Genomic DNA, 25,367 nt, shown 5'->3' on the forward strand with positions numbered 1-25,367 from the left:
CAGCTTTACAAAATTGAAATTACAGTATGCACAGGAATAAGCATTTACACAAGTAGGCTGTGTGTGTGTAGAATTGTACAACTACCGGAATGCGATTAAAAATGAATAAATAAATAAAAACGATCGTGTCATCTGCCACACACAACAATAACTGGCCACCCTGGAATTGAGAATTTGACCCTAAAATGCCAACCTTTAGGTTGGGAGCAATACAGGTATTTTTGGAAAATGCACGTGCTGGTCTGTGACCTCAGCCAGGAAAGATTATGTTGGAGAGATTAGTCTCATACAGAAATGACAAACCACATGAACAAAACGTGAAATAAACAATGGAAAACAATACAATGCAAATGTACAAAAATAATTAAAGGTTATTAATAAGGGATATTTTTGTTTTCTGTGGACATTTTAGCAATTTGTGGTTGCAGACAGCAGCCATCATTCACTGAACAAAAGTAAGCATGGTCTCACATTAGAAGCAACCATACAGCCAACTGGCCACATAAGTAAATATTGTATGACTCAAAGCTACAATACAAGGGCAGCTTCATTTTAACAACCCATTTAGAAAAAAAAATGGAAAGAAATGGCACAGAATGAAAAGGTGCCTTTGCAGTCATGTTCTTTCTCTTGGGATGACCGTGACATGGCATGGCATGCATAAAGTTATGTGTGTGAATACAATTCCTCACTCCATTAGATAAAGAATAAATGCCTCAACTTTGGATGACCACCCCCACACCACAAACCTCAGAGCACAACCACAGGAAATGCATTTACACACACTGCTGGAAAAAATGACCACAAGCTATTTGGTATTTTTCCTTTTTTATCAAGAGAAAAGCAAGGTGATGCCACAGAAACATTCAACCACTGATGGGAATTCATAAGTATTATGTAATAATGACAAATACAATTTCAGGCCACCAATAGAATGTGTGGCTGTTGCACTCTACAAAAGCCGAAAATCCCACATTCACAGCTTGTGTACTGAGTATACGAATAATCCTTGTAGTTCTTGAGTAGTGAAAGGCCTAAACGTGCGTTTACTGTGATTCTTGCCAAAATTAAGATGGAATAAACTTAACACCTTCTAGTCACTTTGCTTAAATGTTAAAACTCAATGATAGAAAAAAATGGTAGACGGGAGAACACTCAAAATGGTGGATTTCCACAAATACAGTATTTTCCATCTATTAAACTGTTGAGAAAGCCCAAGGGCCAAAGGTTACACATACATAAAAAGAAGAAAATCTGAATTGCTGTAAAGGAAAGGGAGCAAGTAAACAGTCCTCAGCGCGCCCTCCCTGATTTCCCATGCAAGATGGGCAAGCCCGTGGCTTTGCCTGCATCGTCATGGTAACGCATTCCCGTGGTCGGATTCCAAGCAACAGGCTGAAATTCAGCTGTGGGCTCCTGTTCTTAACCAACAAGGAGAGCGTTCATGACGACAGACATGTAGAACGAGCAACACTGTCCAAAAGATAACCGGTTAACACAAGGCCAAAGGCCGCACGTTTCACATGGGAGAGAGAGCAAGAGTGTTAATGAGGTTCACAAGCTTGTAGGAGCAGGGTGTTCAGTGTATTCACCAGTGCATAGTATGTTACAGCGACACGTCCCGGATTAAAGTTTATAAAAAAAAAAAAAAAAAAAAAAAGGTTTTATTTGTTTTGATGCATGCATACAAAACACAGACAGCCTTTCGCCCCATTGGCTTGGCAAAGTGTGAGGACGTGTCATTAGTATCCAGCACCCTGCTGTGGTTGGTGCTCACAGTGATGACAAGGGTGGCCTACTGAACATCGTACTGCGATACTGCACAGCCTTTTAAACAGTCAAGATGATTCATTTAGTCAGCAATTCTTCCTAATTATTATTTTTTTCTCAAAAAAAAAAAAAACCAAAAAAAAAAAAAATCCTTTTTCTTGATTAAAAGTAAAACCCACACGACAAACTTTCATCATAGGTCCATTTCCTAAACGTGTTTGTCTGCCCGTTTGAAATGTTCATCTGTATCTCTACGTCACGTAAGCTCTTTGCTCCAGTACTGTTATCACAAAATAAAGTAGCTTTGAGGGCTGAGGAGAGATGGCGAGTGCGTAGGGGCACGGGGCACGGGGCTGGGCGGGACTGTGGGGGACAGAAGGGTTTGTGTTTGTGTTTTGGGGGGGGGACTATCGGTCCATCTCATCCAGCAGAGGGGTGGCGTCCCCTGCGATGGACATGGGCGTGCTCTCGATCATGGGGCTGGGCGAGGGCCGAGGCGTCATCCGGGGCTTCTGCTTTTTCCGCTCTGCCTCTTTCTCCTGGAGCCACTGCTCTGCCATCTTCCCCCAGTCCACCGCTGTGTGAGTGTTCGTCCTGCAAGGGGGAGGAGGAAAGAGCTCCCATTAGTCCTGACACCAGAGCTGCCAGTACCTAACAGTCCTACAGCAGGCCTCCTGCTGCGTTTGTACATTTTTCACACAAAAAGTGCTATACATGACCAATACATGTTAATAAAGAGACATCAATGTTAACCTAGCACTGAGTATACTGTAAAGTAAACAACGGATCCAAATTTGCTGCCAATTTTAAGGTGACAACAAAAATCAACAGAGCCTGGGGCTTTTGAGGACCTAGGGCTTTTGAGGACCTAATCTGAAGGTTAAAACATCCATTTGTGCTGAAAGATTTGCCAAAATAACACAGCTTGTGCATCTCGCTTCCTGGAAGGTATGAGAGCAGTAATCCCCAGGACTAGAGCCTGCTAGCCCAGTGCCTGAAACCCAACAGCATCCCGTCGCCCTGGTAACATTAATGTCGGAGACGCTTACTTTGGCTGCGGCGTTCTGATGCGTGACGAGGACGAGGAGGGGGTGGAGGAAGGGTGGTGCCCGTGCGAGGACTGGGGGGTGCTGCTGGGGTACTGGGGCGTGGTCATGGCCTGCTGCTGGCTGGGGGTGGTGTACGAGTAGCTAGGGGTCATCAGGGGTGTCGCGATGGGCTGCTGTGCCGGGGTGGCGAAAACCTGAGGAGAGAACGGGGTGCGAGAGGGTGTTTGAGCGGACCAACATTAAACCAGCTCACCCTCCACAAGGCCTCCCCCATACACACAACACAGCGGCTTATAGGCTGGTGTATAAACAGCAAAACACACATGCAGAGCAGTTATAACCACAAACAATAGTCATCTTAAGAGCAAGCTATTTTTTTGCATTTCATTTTTTATTGTATTTTAATACAGGGTATGAAAGAGGGATATTTGGGGGGGGGGGGGGGGGGGTGTTAAGCAGAGAAGTTGAACAGTGAGCCACAATGGAAGCCCAAGGGAAGTGTGTCATGCTAAGCCAAGCAGTGGAGAGGAGAGGAGGAGGAGGAGAGGAGGGCTAAAGAGACGTACGTGGTAAGCACTGCTGCTGCCCCCTCCACCTCCGCTGCTCCCGCCAGTGTAGCCATACTGGCTGGAGGCCCACTGCGCTGGCGTGGAGTTGGGATTCTGCCCCTGCCCCGTTACCGCGGCGATGGCGTTGAACATCTGCGAGGTCATGTTCCGCGGGAGGGCACTGACCGCTCGAGTCAGGTCTGTGGTGGGGAGGGGCACAGACAATCAGGAGCAGAAACGATGTCAAACTATCTCTGGTTTCATTTTATGCAACGCTGTCTGAAAAGACCTGAATGGTCTAAAGATATTGCCATGTTTAAGCGCAAACAGTGCCACATTGTTTGCCGGTACAAACCCGGCTACTTTCTGCCTAGCTCTGCCAATTTAAAAACAGACAGAACAACCATTTCACTGAAGGCAGTTAATTTGTTTAGGAAGTGTTGCATGAACTCTACAAAACATCTCTCACATCTGGCTGATCCATGATACTCTACCCATGTTGTTTTCCAGCCGTTGAACTCGGGTCTACATGATCAGAAACAGGCTACACATTGTTTTACTGTGAAAGGACAACTGACCTGCGATGTTGATGTTAGCCGGTGTGGCATTGACCGATGCAGGTGTTCGCGTTCGGCTACTGCTGCTTGGCGTGATGCCTGTCAGAGGACAAGGAGGAGTTATTTTTTGCTCTTCATGAACATCAGTACCTGACCCATCCGGCGGTTCTGAGTGTGACTGGCAGGGGATACCTGGTACTGGTTCCTGGTAATGGTCCTTGAACCAACGGAAGAGTCCGTTGACTGTGGGGAATATCTGGGATCTGTATCTGAACCCATCGGGGGTGATGGTCACAAACTCCACCCTGCAGAACACAGTGCAACACCTGCATCAGCTGAAAGTTACACTCAGTCTCTAACAAAATATACTGCATTGTGATTGCGTGTGAAACAGTATTTATTGGATCTGCAGGGCAGGCATCCTTTATAACAACATGTCAAGTACATATTGTATAGATAAGATCCCAAAATAAAAAAGCATAATGATAACATGCCATTCAGCCTATCTAGACTCACCATTAGGGGTAAATATTTAACTCTATAGCAGTATCTGGTAATACTACATAGCAAGGTCCAGAAAAACAGACCGTGTTATTTCAATACAATCCAGATTGTTAGTGTTAGTCCATATATATAATCTTTCCTTGGAATAAGATTCTGCATGAAAAGCACTACCACTGTTACAAACGTGACACAGGGCCACACGCACCATATGAGCAGCTGTGGGAGTAAATTACTATTAATTCATTTCGAGCGTTCCTATTGGTGGCAGATGAGATGGGAGTAGAGGCAACACGGCGGCCCAAACATGTGGTTGCCAAAACAATGCGACAAGAAACACTCAAATTTAAATGAGGGAAGCTGCTGACCTGAAATGTTTACAATAGCATCAGCTGTGAAAACGGACTGTATTATAAACAGTGGGTAGAACTATAAACAGTTTTCAGTTGTTAGTATTAAAATGTACCTTAACAAATGCCATTTTTCAATAACGGAATGACGGTGTAGTGTCTAACCCTATCCCAGCAGTGTCTCCTGTTCACACCAGGAAGGTCACTGCACGAGCTGGTGTGGAACAGCATTAAATATAACCCCCTTCAGGGTTGTTCAGGGCCAGACTAGACGCAGTATACACTCATCTGCAGTAAAGGGGGAAATTCAGCAGAAATGGGCTGAATAGTCTGTGCAGTATATTGCAAGAATTGGAGCTATGCTAGTTGCACAGTAGAAAGATGCGAAACTGCATACTCTACAGACAAAAACCAATCATTTCAAGATTTGGCAACAGGGTAAGAATTTCAGTTATCAAGCAAACAGTACTTAAAATGAGCAAATATTTTCTATTTGACAAAACAATGTTTTACATCTCATTGCAAGACAAAAAAACATTTTTGCAGTGCTGCAAAACGGACACAAGGGACGGTGGATGATCTGCAAGGGAGAGATGGTAACCTTGGTTTTCCTCGGGGCTGGTAGCCCAACAGGAACTTCCCTGGTAGGTCCTTGCATGCAGACACATAGTAGGGGATAAATGTGGGCTTGTCCTTCTTAGTTTTCACCAGGACCTCCTCCATTTTCTACAAGAAACAGAGAAACAGAGACCCTTACCCTACCATTGGGGACGCCAATTTAAAAGTTGCACCCAACTCCAAAAAGGACATGTTGAAATACTAAAAAAGAAAGCATTTGCATGGTTCAAGACATTAATCTCATATAAACTCAAACTCTGCTTAACACTGGACTCAACAAACCTTTCTGTCTCCACCATGGCAGTCTTGGAAATACTTGTGGCTGAGGAGGTCGCGTGCAAATGCTGCCATTGGCTGAACATAACGAGCTGTAATTTCATCCAAATCTTCAAATTCCTACAAAGACGGGAAAGATGGGCAAAAGGGAAAGAAAATATTTAAATAAAAATAAGAAATAAATATATACAATGAACATATAGTTAGTCAATTGTAAATGAGGAATTTGAAGAAAATAATTGTAATTATACAATCTTTTTACATATGAACACAATATTTACAGTATATCGCAATATCAGTTAGCAGCAATGATCTGTACATTTTGCCATATATCTGACCTTGATGACATTTTATTTCAGTATGTTAACATTATGTTAAAATTACTGAAGGATAGGGGGCAGTGTAATGCCCGTCTCAGAGGACACAGGAAGTGAGTGCAGACAGGAAGTCAAGCGCCATGCCCACCTCGTTGTTGATCCAGAGGGTGTGTCCCAGGCTGAAGGCATTCTCCTTGCCCTCCTCGCGCACGTCCACGTGCTGATAGATCCCGTCGGCCACCTTCCAGGTGACGGTCAGGTGGTTCTCCCCCTTGCTGCTGGGCCGGATGATGACGTCGCCCTGGTCCATGGACTCCATCATCTTCTCCGCCTGCTTGAAGTTGATGTTGTGGAAGGACGGGTGTGCGATCACCCTCTTGATGTAGGCTGTGTGGGAACAGAAAAGCTTAGCGCTTTCGCACCCGGTTTAAGGACTAACGCGCTCCACATTTCCAAGGCTTTAAAGACAAGGTGAAATCACAATGAATCTTTTCCTCAACTCAGACCATATGAACACGTCTTGAAGCACGTATCAAGTACATCAAATTGTAATACAAAGTTTTTTTCGATCCACTTCTTGGAAAACAATATTTTACCATCGTATACCAGTGAGCATGTATGTCAATGAAATGACTGTCAATTTTCTGATGAACCCCAATCAATATCCTTTTCACACAGCTGCGTGCATCCTCATTTGATGTGCCCCTCCTCATTTGACGTCAGGAGATATATTTTTTTAATCACAGAAATGTGCAGACAGCACAGAGGAGACGCCCGATACAGGCCCCGTCTGTGAGGAATGAGGGCAGGAAAGCTGCAGGAGACGTACTGGTGCGCTGCTGCTTCTTCTTCAGGTCCTCCTCGTGTTTCACGTCCTCCGTCTCGGCGTCGAAGTCATAGTATGTGTCCTTGGGCAGCTTCCACTCGTTGTTCTTGTCCATCAAGTCCGACGTTCTGCAGGTGAGGTCCACGCTGAACTTCTCGATGTCGATCTTCATGATCCGGCAGTGGACGGTCATTCCAACCTGTAATAAAAACAGCCAAGGAGGTTACTCTGGTTTCCAGTCTGGGACAAGATTTATTAGATCCAAACAGAAGCAAATAAATTGAGGTAAAGGCATACGTGAGGAGAACCTCAGATTAACCAAGGAAGGTTAATTGGGACTGTTGGGATGTCACCTTACTCATAGAAAACAGGAACTGGGATAGTTTCCCAGTTTTATCCTTACCATGGACATACAGTCTTATATTTCTTCCTCTGACATTAGCATTTCCTGCAATTTGTCCCTGTATAAGTGATGTCACGCACCCTTGCTAAATGGGCTCCCACAGAGGGCCAAGACCATTCGTCACCAGCCAACCACTTTCAGTCTCAAATTTGATGTTTTATGACCACGGACTGCATTTTGAACACACCACTCACACTCTCCCACCACAGACGCCCGAATGTGGTGCGCTTGTCTCCCTTGTCCACTGTAAATAAAGCTAAATTCTCTTGAAGTATTCAGAGTGTTTCGTCCTGCATTTGACTCCACAGAAAAGGGCAAAAGAAACCTTACACCAGTCACAGAGCAAAACTAACAAACAATACAGTTGGTGGATACCTTTTGACTGTACTTTCAAGATCCATGCGGGAATCACCAGGAGGCAGCCAGAAAGTATTATGCAATCACCTTTGATTTGCTGTCATTTATGCACTCTGACTGGTTGGGGGCCTGTTCTGATTGGTCTATGAGACATTGGATCCTATGACCATCCTATCCACCTTTTTCTTATCCCCAGATGACACACCTTCCTCTGTGTGTAGGGGAAAATTTACAGAACAAAAGATCTCCCTCCTTAAAGCATGATAAACAATCACAAGTCAAAATCAGACTCCACCTTAGTGAGCAGGCTGGTTCCTCCAAAACTCTCGACGATGTATGCTAAAATATATCAATGTATCAATATATCCATATTAAAGTATGATATGTACCCTGTATAGTTTCAAACTGATTAACTGCTAAATTGTGCTAGAATTACAGTGAGCCAGCTGGGGCGGGGGAGGCGTCTCAAACTGCGTATCCAAGGACACAGAGCGAGATATGACTTTACAGCTGAGTTCTCCAGGACTCTCAATGTTTTATGCCAGAAGTGTATCTATTTGACCTAGAACATTAATTATAGCTAAGCTTATGAAAACACAAGAAACCACAGTGAAAACTGTTGAAATGAGAGCAAAGAATGAAACGTACATTTACTCCCTTAGAAGAGAATAATTAATTAAATGTTTAGTTTGTCTGTATATTTTCAATGATTACTGCTGCTTGGTTCGTCTTATAAAAGCGAAAGATACAGAGTGACGTGTATGGATGACGTGTGTTTGAGGGGGGGCATCCAGAACTTCATGAGATCTGGTAGTTTGCCAAGAGCAGGTGCGGGGTGAAGTGAGGACAGGGGGAGTCCTGAACTTTGTTCTAGTTGGCAGAACGCCCTGAACTTTGTACAGAGTTGGCAGAGCATAAGGACCGTTGGCAATTTGCCACAATGACGTTGGAGCATTGGGAGGAGTTATGATAAGAACAGGTGTCCAGTGACAGCAGATGCCATTGCTTCCCAGCTCCTGAAAAATGGTCGCTTCCCTGATGCTGACAGAAACGTCACACGATTGACCTCGTGTGAGGTATCGTCTCTCTCTAGGGCAGCCAGCGTCGATGCTAACCTCTCAGGAGACTTCACAGTAGCCGAACTAAGTGCAGCAATCAACAAACTGAAGCCGGGCAAGTCATCAGGTCGAGACAATATCCACCCAGAGTTTGTCATACACCAAAGTGAAAGAACATCTTACTGGCTATGCTCGTTCTTCCGTCATAGCCTTGCCAAAGCCGAACAAACCTGCCGAAGACCCGAAGTCCTACAGGCCCATCTCTCTGCTCTGTGTCCCATATAAGATCCTGGAGAGGCTGATTCACAGCCGCATCGAGCCAGTGGTGGACCCACAACTCCCACCGGAACAAGCCGGCTTCCGCCGAGGCAGGTCAACAGTGGATCAGGTAACGCTACTCACTCAGGACATCGAGGACAGCTTTCAGGATAACGAAAAAGCTGGAGTAGTATTCCTGGACCTGACAGCCACCTATGACACCGTGTGGCACCGTGGACTACATCTGAAACTGTTGAAGACAATCCCGGACCGGCACATGGTGAGGTTCATTATGGAGATGCTATCGAACCGTAGCTTCATCCTACAGACCAGCGATGGCCAGACCAGCAGGCTCAGAAAGTTGAAGAACGGTGTCCCGCAAGGCTCCGTCCTCTCACCAATGTTGTTCAACATATACATTCACGACCTGCCAGATACAACATCTACCAAGTATGGCTATGCGGACGACTTGGCCATCATGCTTCGACGCCCAACATGGAAGGCGATGGAAGATGGCCTCAACCGAGACATGGGCATCCTGGCAGACTACCTCCAGAAGTGGCACCTTCAGCTCAGCATGGGCAAGACAGTGTCTGCAGCTTACCAGCTTAACAATCGGGAAGCAAGAAGGGAACTGGACATGCATGTTGGCAACAACCGCCTGGAGTTCCAGCAAGCCCCCAAGTACCTCGGCGTATGCTTGGACCGGACACTGTCCTACAAGCAACACCTGGATGAAGTGAAGGCCAAGACAACAGCAAGGGTCTCGCTCATCCGCCGCCTGGCGGGTTCGACTTGGGGAGCTTCCCCCCAGACCCTACGCATATCCACGCAAGCCCTGGTCTTACCCGTAGCAGAATACTGCGCCCCAGCCTGGAGCAGAAGTCCACATGTGAAGAAGGTAGATACGGTCATCAACAGCGCCCTCCGTATAGATACTGGTTGTCTGAAACCCACCCCTGTGTCCTACCTGCCAGTCCTAGCTGGAATCGCCCCAGCCAGTCTCCGACGGGATGCGGCTACCCTCGCCCTGGCAAGAAAAGCCCAGAAGCACGACTGGCACATCCTACACAAAGCCACAACAACACCGGCACCACCATGCAGGCTTAAGTCTCGCCATCCCTACAACAAGGCAGCAAAAGAGATGCTACAGTCTATCCCTGAGGACTTGTCCAGAGACGCCAGGCTGGCAGCATCCTGGAAACAGACGTGGGAGACGGCTGGGCCCTCCCGCATTCAACGATACATCCGGGACCCAGGAGGCAGTGTAAAAGGAGAAGACATGCCACGCCATCTATGGACCTCACTGAACCGTCTGCGCCCTGGCGTCGGACGCTTCAAGTCATCTCTGAAGAAGTGGGGCCTATCGGACAGTGCGGCATGTGAGTGTGGCGAGCCTGAACAGACTGCCGAGCACATAATCACCGGCTGCCCCCTATACAGCCCACCCTCAGAAGCTGGCCTTTTCGACTTAGGACCGGAGACGAGGGCGTGGCTGCATGACACTGAGTTGGCCATCTGACGATATACGAAAGAAGAAGAAGTGTGGGTGATTTGCCAGAATGAGGTTTGAGGAGGAGTGGTAGGTGGAGTAACTGTGTATAAAATGGGTGTAAAAATGACAGTCGAGGTTCAGTTCTGGGGAGCTGATCCGGCTTTATGCACGTGTGCTAATAAAGTCTGATTTTCCTGAAGATCTTGCTGCCGTTGTGTCGTCTTTTCCCTCGCGAAGATGTTTTTCGACAAATTGAAGATTTGGACTCTGTCGTTTCCTAGACACGACAGGTGCAGTACATGAGTCCAGGGCCACTGTGTTACCTTCACTCTCTCCTCCGGGTGCTTCACCACTTTGTCGCTCAGGAACTTGGTGGGGATGAATCCGGTGACGCCGTTGTCCATGCGCGACCGCACGCCGATGGCCTGCCCCGGACAGGAGCCGCTGTCAAAATGATTCCACACCTGCGCGGGGAGAGGGCGGAACAGGAAAAACACGGCACTTTTAAGGGATAATTAATGGTTAATAGTCAATCCATCAAGAGGCCATGCAGTTCGACCTGTTTAACACCTGACTTAACCTGCCCCAGGGAGCATTACTGTTGAACCCAAAAGTCTTTCACAATACAGAGAAACAACACAAAACTGCCAAATCCCCATATATTTGGAGAACGAAGTATTACTGGTTAACAGAGTTCATGCTTTCTTTGTACCTTTACTCAACCTGGATAACCTCAAATTAGGATGACTGAAAAAGGTTTAGAGCTCACTATGCTCCAGAGGCTTTCCTCACATACATGACATGGTGAAGTTTACCGTACGTGGTCAGGGGCCTGGGTATGGCGGTCTCACCTCACTGAGCTCAGGGAAGTTGTCCTGCTGGCAGAAGGGGCACTGCCACAGCCCCGTCTCATCATTGCGAATGGCCTGGTCGTAACTCTCGCCCTGGGGGCGCCGGTGAGCTATGCCCGTTACCACGCTGGTAATCAGTTTACCTAGGGCGGGAGGAGCGGAAACACGGGAAGTATGTGAAGGGCATGGAAAAACAGAACCTGCTTCAGCTGCAGCTTCAGCTTCAGGTACTGCTCTCAGAACTTATGGAGGAAGCTGAGCTTTTGAATCCAGATGCTCTTATTACACTGGAAAGAAAAGGGCTAACTCCCACACACTGATTCATCAACTGTTCTGGCTAAATTAATAAAGAGATTGAGCTGGGTAAAATTTGCAATAACTATATGAATATGACTAGTAATTAACATGGAAAACTAAAAAAATCTAATAATAATAATAATAATAATAATAATAATAATTACCGATGTAGAATGTCTCGGGCGTCTCCTTGGTGAGCAGGTTGAACACCTCCTCTGTGTTGGGGGGCCGGTACGGGGCCCTCAGGTCCTTGTACCTGCAGCTCAGCTCGGCGCGGATGTCATACAGGGTAATGCCCTTGTTACCATAGCCCTGAAGACACAATGCACAGACGGTAAAGATATTACGAAGTGTGAGTTTTTAAATATTTTACAGAATATTATGGGCATAATCTGCAGCTCTTCTAGCACACTTACATTGCACATAACATCAGTGCGTGATATACTGATGTTAAGTGATTGAGTGAAAGTCATACACGGTCTTTATTTTGTGACTCAATAAAGACTTTGGGGGAAAATGTATAAAAGAGGGGGGAAATATGCTTCAGTGGTGGTGGGCAGATATGGTAAAATGGTGACGGACCTGTCTCTCCAGCTCCTCGGCGAAGGCGTCCAGATCCAGGTCCTTCAGCCTCTCCGGGTTCTCCAGGATCTCCTCCAGCGCCCCGGCGGGATTGGCGTCTTCAGCAGACTCGTCGTACTCCAGCGCGTCCACCGCCATCTTGCGGGCCCACTCGTACGTCTCCGGGTGCACGCGCGACCCGTCCAGAACCTCGATGTAGGAGTCCGTGCTGCGCACAAAAACGTTACGGGTAACGTTACTACAGAATGGCCTTCTTTACAACGGATGCTATTACCAGGCTCTGCTTCTGCGAGTTCATTTCTGTGTATCCTCAGGATAAATGTAGGGAATGTCTGTGTCGGGATTCTTAAAAAGCTTCTAACACCACTACAGTAAGAAAATACGGTACTGGTCATAAATATGTTCAAATACATAATCATTTCAAATGCACATTAATTATCAAGGAACAGATTCTGTAAGATCTGTTTTTACCAGCTACATAAACATACTGGCCATAAATACAAGAAGGATGTTTGCCAACAGAAATTTACAGCAGCATCATTATAAATCTCCAGCCACCCACAGGCCCTGATTCTGACCTGTCTCCCAGGGACGCCGTGTCGATCTTGATGAAGCCGGCACAGTTGATAAACACCTTGGGCCCCATGTGGCACATGGTGACCAGCTGGGTGCGGTTCTCCAGGCGAGTGTTGTTCTGCTTCAGGATCTGATTACCAAGCACAGCGGACATTTTACAGATGCAACCCACAACAGGAGAACATCATGACAGACATGACCGAAAAACAGCAGCATCCATATTGCTAGGGTGTACTGAAGAGCATGTGATATAATAAATCAACCGTTTTGAATAAGTCAGCACGGTACACTCCCGTTTCTGAGGCATTCATTTACCAAAGTGTGGCATTACCAAATAGTGAAAAATAAAATATAATAAATATTATAAATAAAAACAGCCCAGGAAAAGCCAACAAAAATATTGATCATGTATATACTGCATAAAAATAGGATCAGAGGCGATGTGAAACTCATCTTGCCAGCATAATGTTTTTCCAAAGCATTTTCTTTTAACTACAGTACTTTCTCTGCCACCAGCTGGTTAAGCTGATGAATTGAAATTGTAACAAATCATCCTACAATCATTTTCGTTAACGCCGTTTTCCCATTCAGGTCACTGTGCTCGCGGACAGTGTAGGGCAGGGACAGTCAAATTTGGCCCTAGAATCCAAATCCAGCTCTGGTTTTCTTTCCTCCCAGGCCATTAATTGAACAATTAGCGCTGCTGACGCACTCCCATGTCAGCTGCGGGTCTCGGCCCTTGAGGGTTGCAGGGGGTGCAGGCCTCACCTTGAGCAGGTGGGAGCCCTTCCTGGGCCCCAGGCCGCAGACGTACTGCACCAGGCTCTGCGTGTAGGGGTGCGAGATGGCCCGGTTCACGTCCACGCCCACCTCGTTCACCCGGTTGATGAACTCACAGTACAGAGCGCTGAGCAGGTCCTCCTTCACCACGTGCTCCTGAGGAGGAGACGCACGGTCATGTGACACACGGAGCACATACTGACAAATCCAGAACACCAATGCAATCCTACAGAATCGCACTTACCCTTACAACCATGCAACAGACCTACAACTCTGATTATTCATAACGATGCCGTTCTAATCTCACTGTGGCAAAATGGCATGGTTCTGAATTCCCAGATTGTGTGCAGGCTGGGCCAACATGTGCCAAATGGCATAACGGTGAAAACCAGCCTTGGCAGCAGCTTTAATGCAGGAAACCGATGAAGGTTGAGGGTTACCTGAAGTGGGTGGAGTTTGAGACACAGGATGTCCTCGTCACTGCTGCACACCTGGGCGTACTCCACCAGGGGGTCCTGGATCTTACGGGCCACAGACACTGCCTGGCGCAGGAGGGGCGGGTAGTCCCTGAAATCCGCCTGGAGCAAACGTAACAGGGCTTACGGTGCGTTCGGCAGCTTCCCACTTAAAAGTAGGAAATGTCCTATCTATAACTATAACTATAATGTCCTAGGCTATAACTGTTTCTTCGGAAGTCGGAAACTTTGGCGCCTCCAGAGTGGCAACACGCGTCTCAGCTGAACAAAGCTGAGCATCATCGTGTTTTAATGACACCCATTATTCTGAGCATGCATGAATGTGGCAGGGTTGGAGCGATGCCAATTACATTGTGCTTTTAATCCAAGTTCCAACCTTCTGACACAAGCAGTGAATGCACTACTAAACCTGAGGTTGTACACATGTTTCCCTGAGCAGGGAGTGGAGGTGTTTTGGGGGAGCAGTCCCGGTTACCTCAGACTTCTTGCTGTTCATGTAGAGCTGGGCCAGCTCGTTGTCCACCAGCTCCACGCCCACGGGCGGGAGAGACGCCTCCTGCTCCAGCTCGCTCACCGTGCGTTTGATGTCCTCCATCACCATGTGGGCATCCCTGTGGGCACAGGGGTGGGGGGAGCATGTTTTGGTACGGCCTGGCTGCCTTAGACATCCCCAAACCCGGCGAGCAGAACACCGGCTTACCTGTTCTCCCCTGCCACCGCCACCACGTGCGGCTTCTTGCTGATCAGAAACTTCTTCAGGTTCTCAATGTCCTGCATCTGGGGGCATGGAATGAGAGGTTCCATCAACTACTACCACTTATGAATGTTGCGAGGCCATTGGCAGTGTTTGAGAACCTCAGGCAATGGATGAGACATTTTTCACTAGGCTGCTGAACTAATTTTGCAGGGTTTATAAAAATGTTTTCATCCCTCTGAAATTCCACCAACTATGCTTTCCTCTCAAAACAGCACGTTCACTTTACCTTTTTCTCCCGCTCCTCCTCCCTCCACGCGTTCCTCCTCTTCAGGAAGTAGGGCAGCCGCAGGAAGTCCACCACCTCTCCTTCGCCATTGATGAGGGAGCAGAATACCGGGGTGTCTCTGTCGACGACACCAAAAGAATGCTCGTCCCATGTCCAACAAGTCAGGCGAAACACAGACATGACCAGTTCTGGCCTCTTTGGGGAGCCATCCTAGAGTACAGGATCTCTCAATCACCCCTGGAGTAAGCAACCGAGTGACAGCGAGCGACTGAGAGAAAGTTCTGGATGTGACAGCTGTCAACAGAGGGCGACAGACAGGCGGGGACGGGGCTCTACCTGCTGGAGGCGAAGGCCACGCCCAGCACGCGGATGCCCTTGCCCTGGCTCTCGTCCATGAGGTCATCGTCCTCCTCCACCTGCTGGTCGGGCTTGTAGGGCGCCACCTTCAGCCAGTTGTACAGCTTCCTACAGCAGCCCTGTGGAGGAGCAAAGAGCGTGACACTGTGGACACCAACCTACATCCAAACGGTGACCCGCTGCACTCCCTCGCATTACCGTGGCTACAGTTGCAGATTGAACATTTTAAATTAGGGTGGGAATTGCATATATGCAAGCCCATGTTGCCTGCCAAATTTAGATTTCAAAAAAGTAAATAACTGAGAGCAGCCAACGCCGTTCACTTTTACCTGCTGGACAGGTAAGACTAGAAAAGAATTATACTGGTTTGCACACTATTTACAAACTTGTGTGACACTGACAATCCAAGTATATCTGAACTTCATGTGAGCCCAGGCTACCTTGACGATGTTTTCCTTGGCCTCGCTGATGAGCTTGTTCTTCAGCTCCTTGGCCATCTGTGGGTAGAGGAACTGCTGCAGGGAACGTTCGATGGCCAGGGTACGCTGCCTGTTCCACTCCTGCACCTGGTGGCTGAACTCGTCTCTGTAGTAGAACTGCTTGATCTCCTCGAAGTAGGTCTGGTCGCCGTACCTGCGCAAAAATGTATTCCTTATTTTTTTGTTCTTTCAATTATTTTATTGGTCTTCTGCTGCTGTAGCCTATCCACTTGGAGGTTTGACACATTGTGTGTTCAAATGCTCTTCTGTATACCACTGTTGTAATGGGTGGTTGTTTGTATTACCGTCACCTTCCTGTCAGCTTTGACCAGCCAGGCCCTTCTCCACTGACCTCTCATGAACAAGGTGTTTTTGCCTGCAGAACTGCTGCTCATTGGATGTTTTTTTTTTTTTGTTTTTTCATTTTCTGCAAACTCTAGAGACTGTTGTGTTGTGTGTGAAAATCCCAGGAGATCAGCAGTTTCTGAGATGCTCAAAACACCCTGTCTGGCACCAATAATCATTGCACGGTCAAAGTCACTTAGATTACTTCCCTATTCAGACATTTGGTCTGAACAACAGCTGAACCCCTTGACCATATCTGGATGCTTTTATGCATTTCATGCTGCAAGTATGAAATGGGAAATTCAGCTGTACACAAACAATTCGTATGCAAGCTGAAATTTATAAATATCACATACAGACTATTGTGTAAATTGAAAATTAACAGCACATTCCACATTTCTTGCCGTTTACACATTCAGCCCAAAAAACATTTTCTGTATCAGAAACGTCCGAAGAATTCTCATTCATGTGGAGGAGGCCTAACCCCACTCTCCCTTTTCTTGCAGGTGTTATCTAACTGAAGCTTTACTCATCCTTTGCTCCATGGGAGGCCTTGAAGCCCTGCTAAATGCACAGTCGGTGAATCCAGCTACACTAAGCGCACCGTAGTGAAGGAGCCTGAGGCTCTTGCTCACCCCTTCACTCCCACCAGGTCGATGCAGATGTCGATGGCCAGCAGGCCCTCCTCCTCGGCCTGGCACATCTTCAGGAACTGGTCTCCGTTGAGCTCCTTCACGGGCTTGTTCTTCAGGTACTTGAAGGAGTAGGAGTAATGCGCCTCATCCACGTCCTGGAACACAGGGGGGAGGGGGTCAGGCCTGCAGGCCCAGCGATGCTCACCCAAGCGCAGGACAACACTGCGGCCTCTCAGCCTCTGAATACAAGCTTCTGTAACTACGATGCGTAAAGTCATGTACATACACATTCATACAGTGTGATTTTAAGCTTATTTTATTCCCCTATTTTGATGTTTTTACCCTAAAAGCAATGCATTTCTTATAATAGCCGTGACAGAAGATCTGGGGCCTGTACCACAAAGCAGGATTACGGAGTTAGACAGATAATTGAAATTCTTTTTACGTGCCAGATTTGGGAAGGGTCTTGGAACTTGGTTCAGTCATCCAGCTAACCCAATAATCCTGCTTTGTGGAACAGGTTGTTTTTTTGGAAACATAAAATTTGTATGGCCTACAGACAGCAATTCATGCACGTGGTCTTTAAGAGCATATCACAGACATGCGTCAGACCGCCAGCCCTCACGTATAGCAATGACATCCTTTACATCAATAAATAACTGTCATAATTTCTCGTTATTCCATAAAAAGAAAATCCACGTTCATTTAACTGGCTTAGTTAATACCCGAGCGTAACTGAAGTTCTCCACTCCTATAAGTTGCTCTGGATAAGAATGTCTGCCAATTGAATGTCATTTAAAGTCATTTTAAAATGCAAGAAAAAAGGGTCTTCAAACTGCAGCTCAGCTGAACTCTTAATATTTCCATGGGAAGCACGCATCCAGACAGACGAGCTGGGACGGGCCGTACCTTCTTGCCCTTCTTGGTGGGTTTGATGTTGATCTTGGCCCTCTCCTGGAAGGTCTGGCGGAGGACGTGGCGGACCAGCGGCTCGCGGGCGATCTGCATGGCCACCATGTAGCGCGTCCCCTCCAGCACTGCCTCGGGGGTGCTGAACTGACTGCAGGGACACAGGGCAGAACCACTGCTCACGGCCCGCTCCACATACAGGCGTAAATATGTACGAGGATGCTAAACGTCAGCCAGATGCTTACTGTGGAAATGGCAGGAACACACTAATCCCAGTGCCTGACTCCATTTGTCTTAAAGGGGATGAAACGTATAAAACTCCTACTACTGCCCCCTAACGGATTATTAACACGTACTGTCAGCGTCCCATCGTTCAGAGCTCCACTGTGGCCGGGGCGTATGAAAGTGTATTTGGCCGGCCTACCTGCACACGTAGTCCTTGGCCAGCTCCACAGGCTCAGCCGGAAACTGCTCTGTCTCGTGCCGCTGGTAACTGTCACGCAGATTCTCTCCAAACTGCTCCGGGGTTAGACCAAATTTCTTAGCCAGCCCATCTGAATGGAGGAAAAATAATTCATTATGACCACTATCCCGAATGCAAGACACGGACAAAGTGCAAAGATATAGCCACAATGATTCAGGCAGTTATTCCTGAGGCAAGCACAAGTAATTTAGTATATAGTTCAAGTGTTAAACGCCAGTCTTCTCAGGAAGAGAAACACACACAATGAAAGTGTCCCACAACAGATTTAATGGCAAGGCTTCAGTTCTGCTGGGATCTTCATCAGGCCTATCCCCAGCGGGATCAATAGGTTGCAATTACATTAATTGGGAAGCAATTTCATCGTGCAAGTGTTTCTCTTTTCAAACGACAGGTACGACTAAGATAGCGGGATGTACTTTTGTAAATTATTCTTTAAGTGTCTAATGAAGGCAGGTTTGATAGGAGCTCACCCAGCCCAGCAGTCTGACAGATACTGTACATGTCCCTGCGAGAGGCCAGCTTCAGATCCGGTCCCTTCTGCTCCTCCTCCTCTTCCTCTTCCTCCAGCTCCGCTTCCTGTTCTCCTGTGTGGGAGAAGGACACCGGTGGCTCACCCTGGTGCGTCTCTACCGCAATGGCAGTAATGACAGCAGTGCAGAAAACTTCATAGTAGTGGACATTGTCTTTCACCACTGCAGAAGGCAGAAAGTGGCCAGGTTTCCCCTTGGTGTACGAGCCCTACCATCCTCCTCCGAGACCTCCTTGATCTTCTTCAGCTTCTTCTTGCTGGCCTTGGCAGCGTTCTGCATCTTGGGGATGTCCCGGCCGTAGTAAAGCAGGAAGTGGTTGTAGACGTCGCCCAGCTCGTCGATGGACTGCACATCCTTTAGTCTGCCAAGGACAGAGGACAGAAAGCTCTTCAGGGGAGAATTAACCACGTTTCGCTCAATCTGTGCACAGTCAAGTAAATTTATTAACATTCGGTTATGCTTGGCAAAAATCAGGCTTCCGGTTCGGCACCGTAATACAATTTCTATCAGTGTTTCACAAATTTCTCATATCACAGGCAGTTACTTTACAATTAACTATAGGCTGACATCAAAAAATACAATTCCATTATAAAGTTAGGAACGTACACATGGCAATTTCCTTGACTGATAACGGACAAGTGCATGTATGCATGTACATGATTACATCTGGCATAGTACCGGATTGTGGACTGTTCATGTATGCATTATGTGCAAAAGCTGGTACACATTTCTTGGCAAGAAAGGTCTTAAATTATTGTGCGCTGGGTGTGTACATCATCAGCAAATAGTCCATATATTTTCGGAGGAAAATTATAACTATTATTTTATCAACGGGACAGATTAATCAATTCAATTTCAACATCACACAACATCCAGCCGGCTATACCTCTCCATGTCAGCAGTGTCCAGTGGCCGGACGCCATCAGCAAGTGGCTTGTCGGGGTCGGCAGAGATCTGCTCAAACTGGAAGGCCTGCATCTTCTGGAAGAGGCGGGTCAGGTTCTGTTTGCGGGTTTTCAGCTGGGTCCACTGTGGAAAAGCAAAGAGAACATAAACAAGTCAGGTTTCTGTTCAGTAGCACTGGAGGCAAACACTAACAGTATGTTCTCTCACTCTAGGGCACGCTCAGTTCAGAAAAACAAACCAATAAAACATAGCTAATGAAGGTACCTTCTCATCCCACTGCCAGACTTTCCAAAGATCATTGATGTTGAGCTCCGGTTCTACATACTCCTTCCTGTAGAATGCTATGAAGGGAACCTGTAGAAATCACAACATATTAAATTTTTCGTAAAAATGGAATAACATTAATAACAATATTTTAAGTGCTGTAAAAAAATGTCAGTAGAAGTGGCAGTGACAGACACAAACGGTTGCGGTATGAAGAGGAGACATTGCCTCTGCTCCAAAGAACACACAAACTTTCCAACTGACAGACCAAGAGGCCATTAGAGTAACATTTACCTGACATCAACAAAGAAAATCAAGTGCACAAACAGGTGTTGCATTACTTGCATTTCTTTTGCCAACAAAAAATGGGATTATGCAGTGTTATCCATCATGGTGAGAGGTCCACTGTCTAGCCAGAATAAACTACAGTAGTTTCGGGATAATGTTTAATTTCCAATTACATAAGAAAAATGTACTTTCAATGTGATTAATGCACTTGATGTAAATGAGTTTGCTACTCTTGAAATGAGAAATTAACTTGGCAAATTGTAACTACCTATTCTACAAATTATTCTTGTTACACACATAACTACTGTAAAGACATTTGGATACCTTGTGCGGAATTGAATGAATATCAGCAATAAAGCATACAAAACATCTTATGACCTTAAAATCTTAACATGGAAGATTATAAGAACAGGGTCTTCACAAGACAACGGTTTCCATAATTGTAGGGTTATGTTGTCACCGCCATTATCATAAACTTTGCTAATTTCAAGAGCAAATAAACAAATAAATGCCATGCACAGGGTTCCCACCTCAAAGTGCTGGTTCCTCATGAAGTTCAGAGCCTCTTTTATCTTTTGGATGGTGCTGGGCCCTTTCCGGCTAAAGCTGCTGGTCTGGCCTCTGTCCAGGTAGTCCGTACTTTCCTGAAACACCAGCAGAAGCCACTTCAGATACCCACGGAGGACTGTGAATGTTTGGGTGCATTCACTCGTTTACAATTCAAAATATACTGCTTCTTGCAGCGTTCTGTGGGGGAATTGCAATCAAACTGGAAAACATTCAGCTGGTTGCTCCCGCTTGTCTTATGGTAAGATGCAGAGAGGCGTGTTGCAGAAAGCAAAAAAAACTGTGTTCAATTTTTTCAACTTCTCTAAGTACAGAAAGTTAGATATGTTGCTATCAATAAGTCTGGGTCATAGACTTTTCCGATTTCATACAATCCGTAGCTGATTTTATATTACTGTTAGCGTAGCACATTCCGTGCTAAGGGCAGGGGCAATTCCGTACCTGCATGGAGATGGTAGGAGTGGAGAAAGCGTTCCTGTAGATCCAGTCCGCCTCTTCCTCCAGTTCCTCATCCTCGGCGGGTTTCACCGGGATGGAGCGCAGCTGAGAACGGCAACAACCGTCATCCAGGTACAAGCAGAGGAGACTTCACCCCCCTCCCAAAACACTGTGTACAATCACCCTCCAGACCTGTCCCTCACGCATATCCCCACACGCACCCCAGAAATTCTACCTGTCTCTTGCGTGTGCAGCCGCACACAGCCGCACACAGCCACACACAGTCACACACAGTCACACACAGTCACACACAGTCACACACAGTCACACACAGTCACACACAGTCACACACCTGGAACCTCTCGGGCATGTCAGTGGAGCGGATCTCGTTGTCCTGGTCCGTCATGTGGCTGCTCTCCAGCTCGCTGGGCTCGTAGATCTCGAAGATGCTGCGTCTGCCCACGCGCTTCTTGGTCTGCTTCTTGGGCCTGTCCCAGGACTCCTCGTCCGGATCCTCCTCCTCCTCCTCAGCATGATCGTACGCCTCCGTGTCAAACTCCGGAAAGTCAAAGTCCCCGCCGAAAATCTCCTGGGCCTCCTGCAGGGCCCTGTGAGGACAGACCGTCTGTGTCGATGCCTGCTCAGAATGAAATGCACCAGAGGCATCCGAGGACACGCTTAGCTTACTGAAATGGGCTCTCTCGGAAGCCCCAACACACTTACGCGTCTGTGTACCCTGGGAGCTTCTTCCCCCATTTGGGTTTCCTTAATGGTTGTCCGTCATCATCCACAATGAAGTCATCAATATCTGAGTACAACACACACATCACTGAATTAGACCAGTCTCATTAAGATTAATTAATTCATTGAAGGCAAACGTGTGGAAGTCATGGAGAAGGCTATGGCCAGAGGTAACACTGAACTCTGCAGGCTATTACGACATGAAGCCAATTTCACCGGAGTGCAAAACAAACTGCCATTAACAGTCATTAATAAAACAGATTGGCAATGCAGTTCAAGAGTGTCAATGGCAATTATCAAATGTACTGTCTTGTTGCTGTCTCTGGATAGCCAAAAATTAATTGGTAGTTCAGCTCCGAAATGAGGTATCCTTATAAACAAGGCACCTAAGCCAACTCTTGTGCAGGTGTTGAATGTAACGGATTACACAACCACAATGCCCTGCCAATGCCCAATTTTCCCCTTCCTCACCAGACTCTTCCTCCTCTTCCTCTTCCTCCCCGTGGCGAAGGGGCATGTCCACGGCCTCCCCCTCTTCGACATCGCCATCGCCCGTGAAGATCTCGTCGGCGATCAGGTCCTTCTCGTGGGCTTCCCTGCCATCATCATCTTCCTCATCTTCATCGTCAGCCATGTTTCGTACACGGCTGAATTTTTTCTGTTGTGGTGGAGAAAAATATTTACTAATAAATATATCACTTACAGCATAAAAAAAGATGTGTCTGCTCAAAATAACAATTCTGAAGCAATGACCAGGGAACTATTAGAATAGAAGAAATATTCAGACATTCCGCTGCTAAATATTGGCAGCAATGTAACTGTGTTTTACTATGACAGATACACTTCAAAAATTGTCTTCTACACATATTAGACAAACTAAAAAACTGTACTGTGCACACATCGCATTAACTTTCAGACAAGATCCCTTTCAACAGTGGCCGCACTCAAAGTGATTTTAATGATTGACAATTAAATGAGGAAACCCCAAGTCATGTAGCTACATGTCTACTTCAACCAAACTTGAGAAGTTACTGCCTTTTAAGACATAGCAAAACATAATGCATGCATTCACCTAGGCACTATGTAAAAAAATAAACTGAGCAATGACCAGAAATTCTGATATTTACCCTCTTAACTTTCACACCCAAGTTCTCCTCAATAAGATCAATGTCATCATCATCCAAGCGATAGTCATGGGCTGGAGAGCAAATAAGAGTGATGCACTCAATAACAAGCACAGTAAAATCAACAGTTACAATACAATACATGACATGACATGACATGAGTGAGCCTGAACCTAAAACCTGCCATTCATTTTATCTGGTTAAATAATCAGAGAATTAAAGGAATGAGATAGATATAACAAAATGACCTGGTTTTGTGTCATTTTGGGGTGAACACTAAAAGCTCAAGTCAGGGGGCACGGTCACTTACTGCGCTTCTTCTTACGATGCCCGATCTCTTCCCCCGAGTCACTCGCAGCTCCTGCACTTCTTCCCCCATCATTGTCCTCCTCCTCTTCGTCATCATCCACATCGTCATCATCCACATCGTCATCAATCAGCCCCAGCAGGTTTCCGTGCTCGTCCTGGTCCTCTGTGTTTTCCTCTTCCTCCTCCTCATCTGGGCAAGACACAAATTCATTACCCAGGTTATTCACAAGCTGACTATAACACAAGACACTTGATCAGGTCTTTTAACAGCCTCATTAGCTGAGACTGAAAACAATTTCAACGTTTAATTTAAAATGTTCCCTCTTACCATCATCAACTTCCACAATCTTCGGTTTCTTTTTCGGTTGTATCTCTTGCTCCTCGAATTCCTCCTCGGACTCCTCGGCCTCGCTTTCAATAAAGTCAGACATGACGGTAGGGTCTTTTGAAAACCCAACCCTAAAAAAAGAATCAATATATTAGCATTACATGTCAGTAGCACGTGGTCTTACGGTTTAACACAGCCGATTCAATAGCAATAATAACTACGTTATAGCAAATAAAAAATAGGCTGGGTGGAAAAGCTTATTGCCTCCTGACTATCTGTCACAATTACACTTAAGTCACTATTACGAAGTCAGATGTAGTCAGTCTTGACATTACGTTACCGTTATCAGATAAATAGGCCACTGAATGCACGGCATTTTGACATTACGAAGCCAGATGTAGCCAGTCGTGACATTACGTTACCGTTATAAGGTAAATAGACCATTGAATGCACGGCAGATGAGAAACAACATGAAGAGAATAATGGAGTGCGCTTTACTGGTGATGCTTACAGTATCGTCTACATAACGCAGACAAATTGCATATAAACACCCAAACGTTATTTCAAATCTATAACGCCAGCTACCAAACGAGACCACGGCGTGGTACAAGCAAGACTGATTATTGCGCGTGCTAGCCCATCTAACTCTGGAGCATCATTAGCTAGTCAACTCACTAACTTAACAGGTAGCTAGGCTAGCTAATTCAACTTGCCGAATAACCAGCATCGACAAATTCCGCACTACATACGCCGTTACCTAGAAAACACAGCTAACTCTGTTAGCTAGCTAGCAGTGTAATTTAGCTGTTAAATAAAACGGTAATGGCTATCTAGATTACAAAGTAGCCTCTCCCAGATTAACATCTTTCGCTAGTTGTCTTTGCACAATATTAAAATGAAAATGTAGTCAAATAAATGGTTCGACCATTGAGACTGCTGGCTATTGTTAACTAGTCAGCTAGCCAATTAGCTAATGTTAGCGTGTTGGTTGGCTAACCAGCGCCTTAATGCGTCAACGATGCTACACCGCAATATCATGTTCGCTGACACCAGTCACTGCAGTGTGCCTTTATGCTAGCAAAATACAGAACAAAACATCAAGGCCTGTTTCATAAGCTATTCGACCCGATAAACAACAAGCACCGCAGAAGATCACGCGAAATAAAGAGAAAAACGAACATGGTACATCATCGAAATATTCACTGCTATACTTACGGTAACACGACTTAGAAATACATTGACCTTAAAGAGTTACCTACCTGTTGTCCTACAGTTAGTTATCCGATGAAAAATTAAACGAACCACAAAAATATTGACGAAGATGTACAATCCCAGCAAATAAAAGTAGCTCCCTATTAAAAAATGGCTGCGAAGTTCGGCGTGATAATAATAATTCCGGGATACCGAGAATGAACTTCCGGTCTATTTAGTGAACCTCAACCCACCTGCTGGACATTTATATAAATGCCGCGTCTTGTTACTGTGCATTATTTAGAAAGAAGGAACTCCGACTGACATATTACAAAAATAACAAAAATATGCATAAGTTTTAAATATGCAAAATAAATTTAGATTCTCATAATTTGGTTTCACAATTCATTGACTTGTTAAATCCTTGCCCATAATGAACAGAATTTAATCTCAGCATGCGGGTCAGTGTCCTTTTAACTGTAACTACCATGCCTAGACAACAGACGGCGCTCTTGTCATAAAACACGTTTTTCCTTTAGACCAG

At 46.1% G+C, this 25,367-nt stretch overlaps 1 protein-coding gene across 1 annotated transcript; it reads right to left on the minus strand.

The window, feature by feature from the left end:
* Window positions 1-811: 811 nt before the first annotated feature.
* On the minus strand, window positions 812-25,007 carry supt6h (SPT6 homolog, histone chaperone and transcription elongation factor). Its single transcript, XM_061248376.1, has 37 exons — window positions 24,892-25,007; window positions 23,633-23,763; window positions 23,306-23,494; window positions 22,999-23,069; window positions 22,343-22,529; window positions 21,854-21,938; window positions 21,483-21,738; window positions 21,134-21,235; window positions 20,656-20,769; window positions 19,838-19,927; window positions 19,554-19,696; window positions 18,880-19,028; window positions 18,608-18,721; window positions 18,078-18,207; window positions 17,654-17,804; window positions 16,745-16,899; window positions 15,726-15,918; window positions 15,265-15,404; window positions 14,929-15,046; window positions 14,646-14,722; window positions 14,421-14,556; window positions 13,910-14,047; window positions 13,458-13,625; window positions 12,692-12,819; window positions 12,114-12,321; window positions 11,696-11,843; window positions 11,235-11,377; window positions 10,707-10,847; window positions 6,816-7,011; window positions 6,135-6,373; window positions 5,676-5,789; window positions 5,377-5,501; window positions 4,117-4,229; window positions 3,946-4,023; window positions 3,386-3,567; window positions 2,820-3,013; window positions 812-2,364 (listed from the first exon to the last, which is right to left on the minus strand). Exons 2-37 carry the CDS (start codon window positions 23,733-23,735, stop codon window positions 2,178-2,180), a joined length of 5,205 nt encoding a protein of 1,734 aa, XP_061104360.1. The 5' UTR covers window positions 23,736-23,763; window positions 24,892-25,007; the 3' UTR covers window positions 812-2,177.
* Between the last annotated feature and the right edge of the window lie 360 nt (window positions 25,008-25,367).

Source organism: Conger conger, chromosome 7 (assembly GCF_963514075.1).
Source record: "Conger conger chromosome 7, fConCon1.1, whole genome shotgun sequence".
NCBI classification, from domain to species: domain Eukaryota; kingdom Metazoa; phylum Chordata; class Actinopteri; order Anguilliformes; family Congridae; genus Conger; species Conger conger.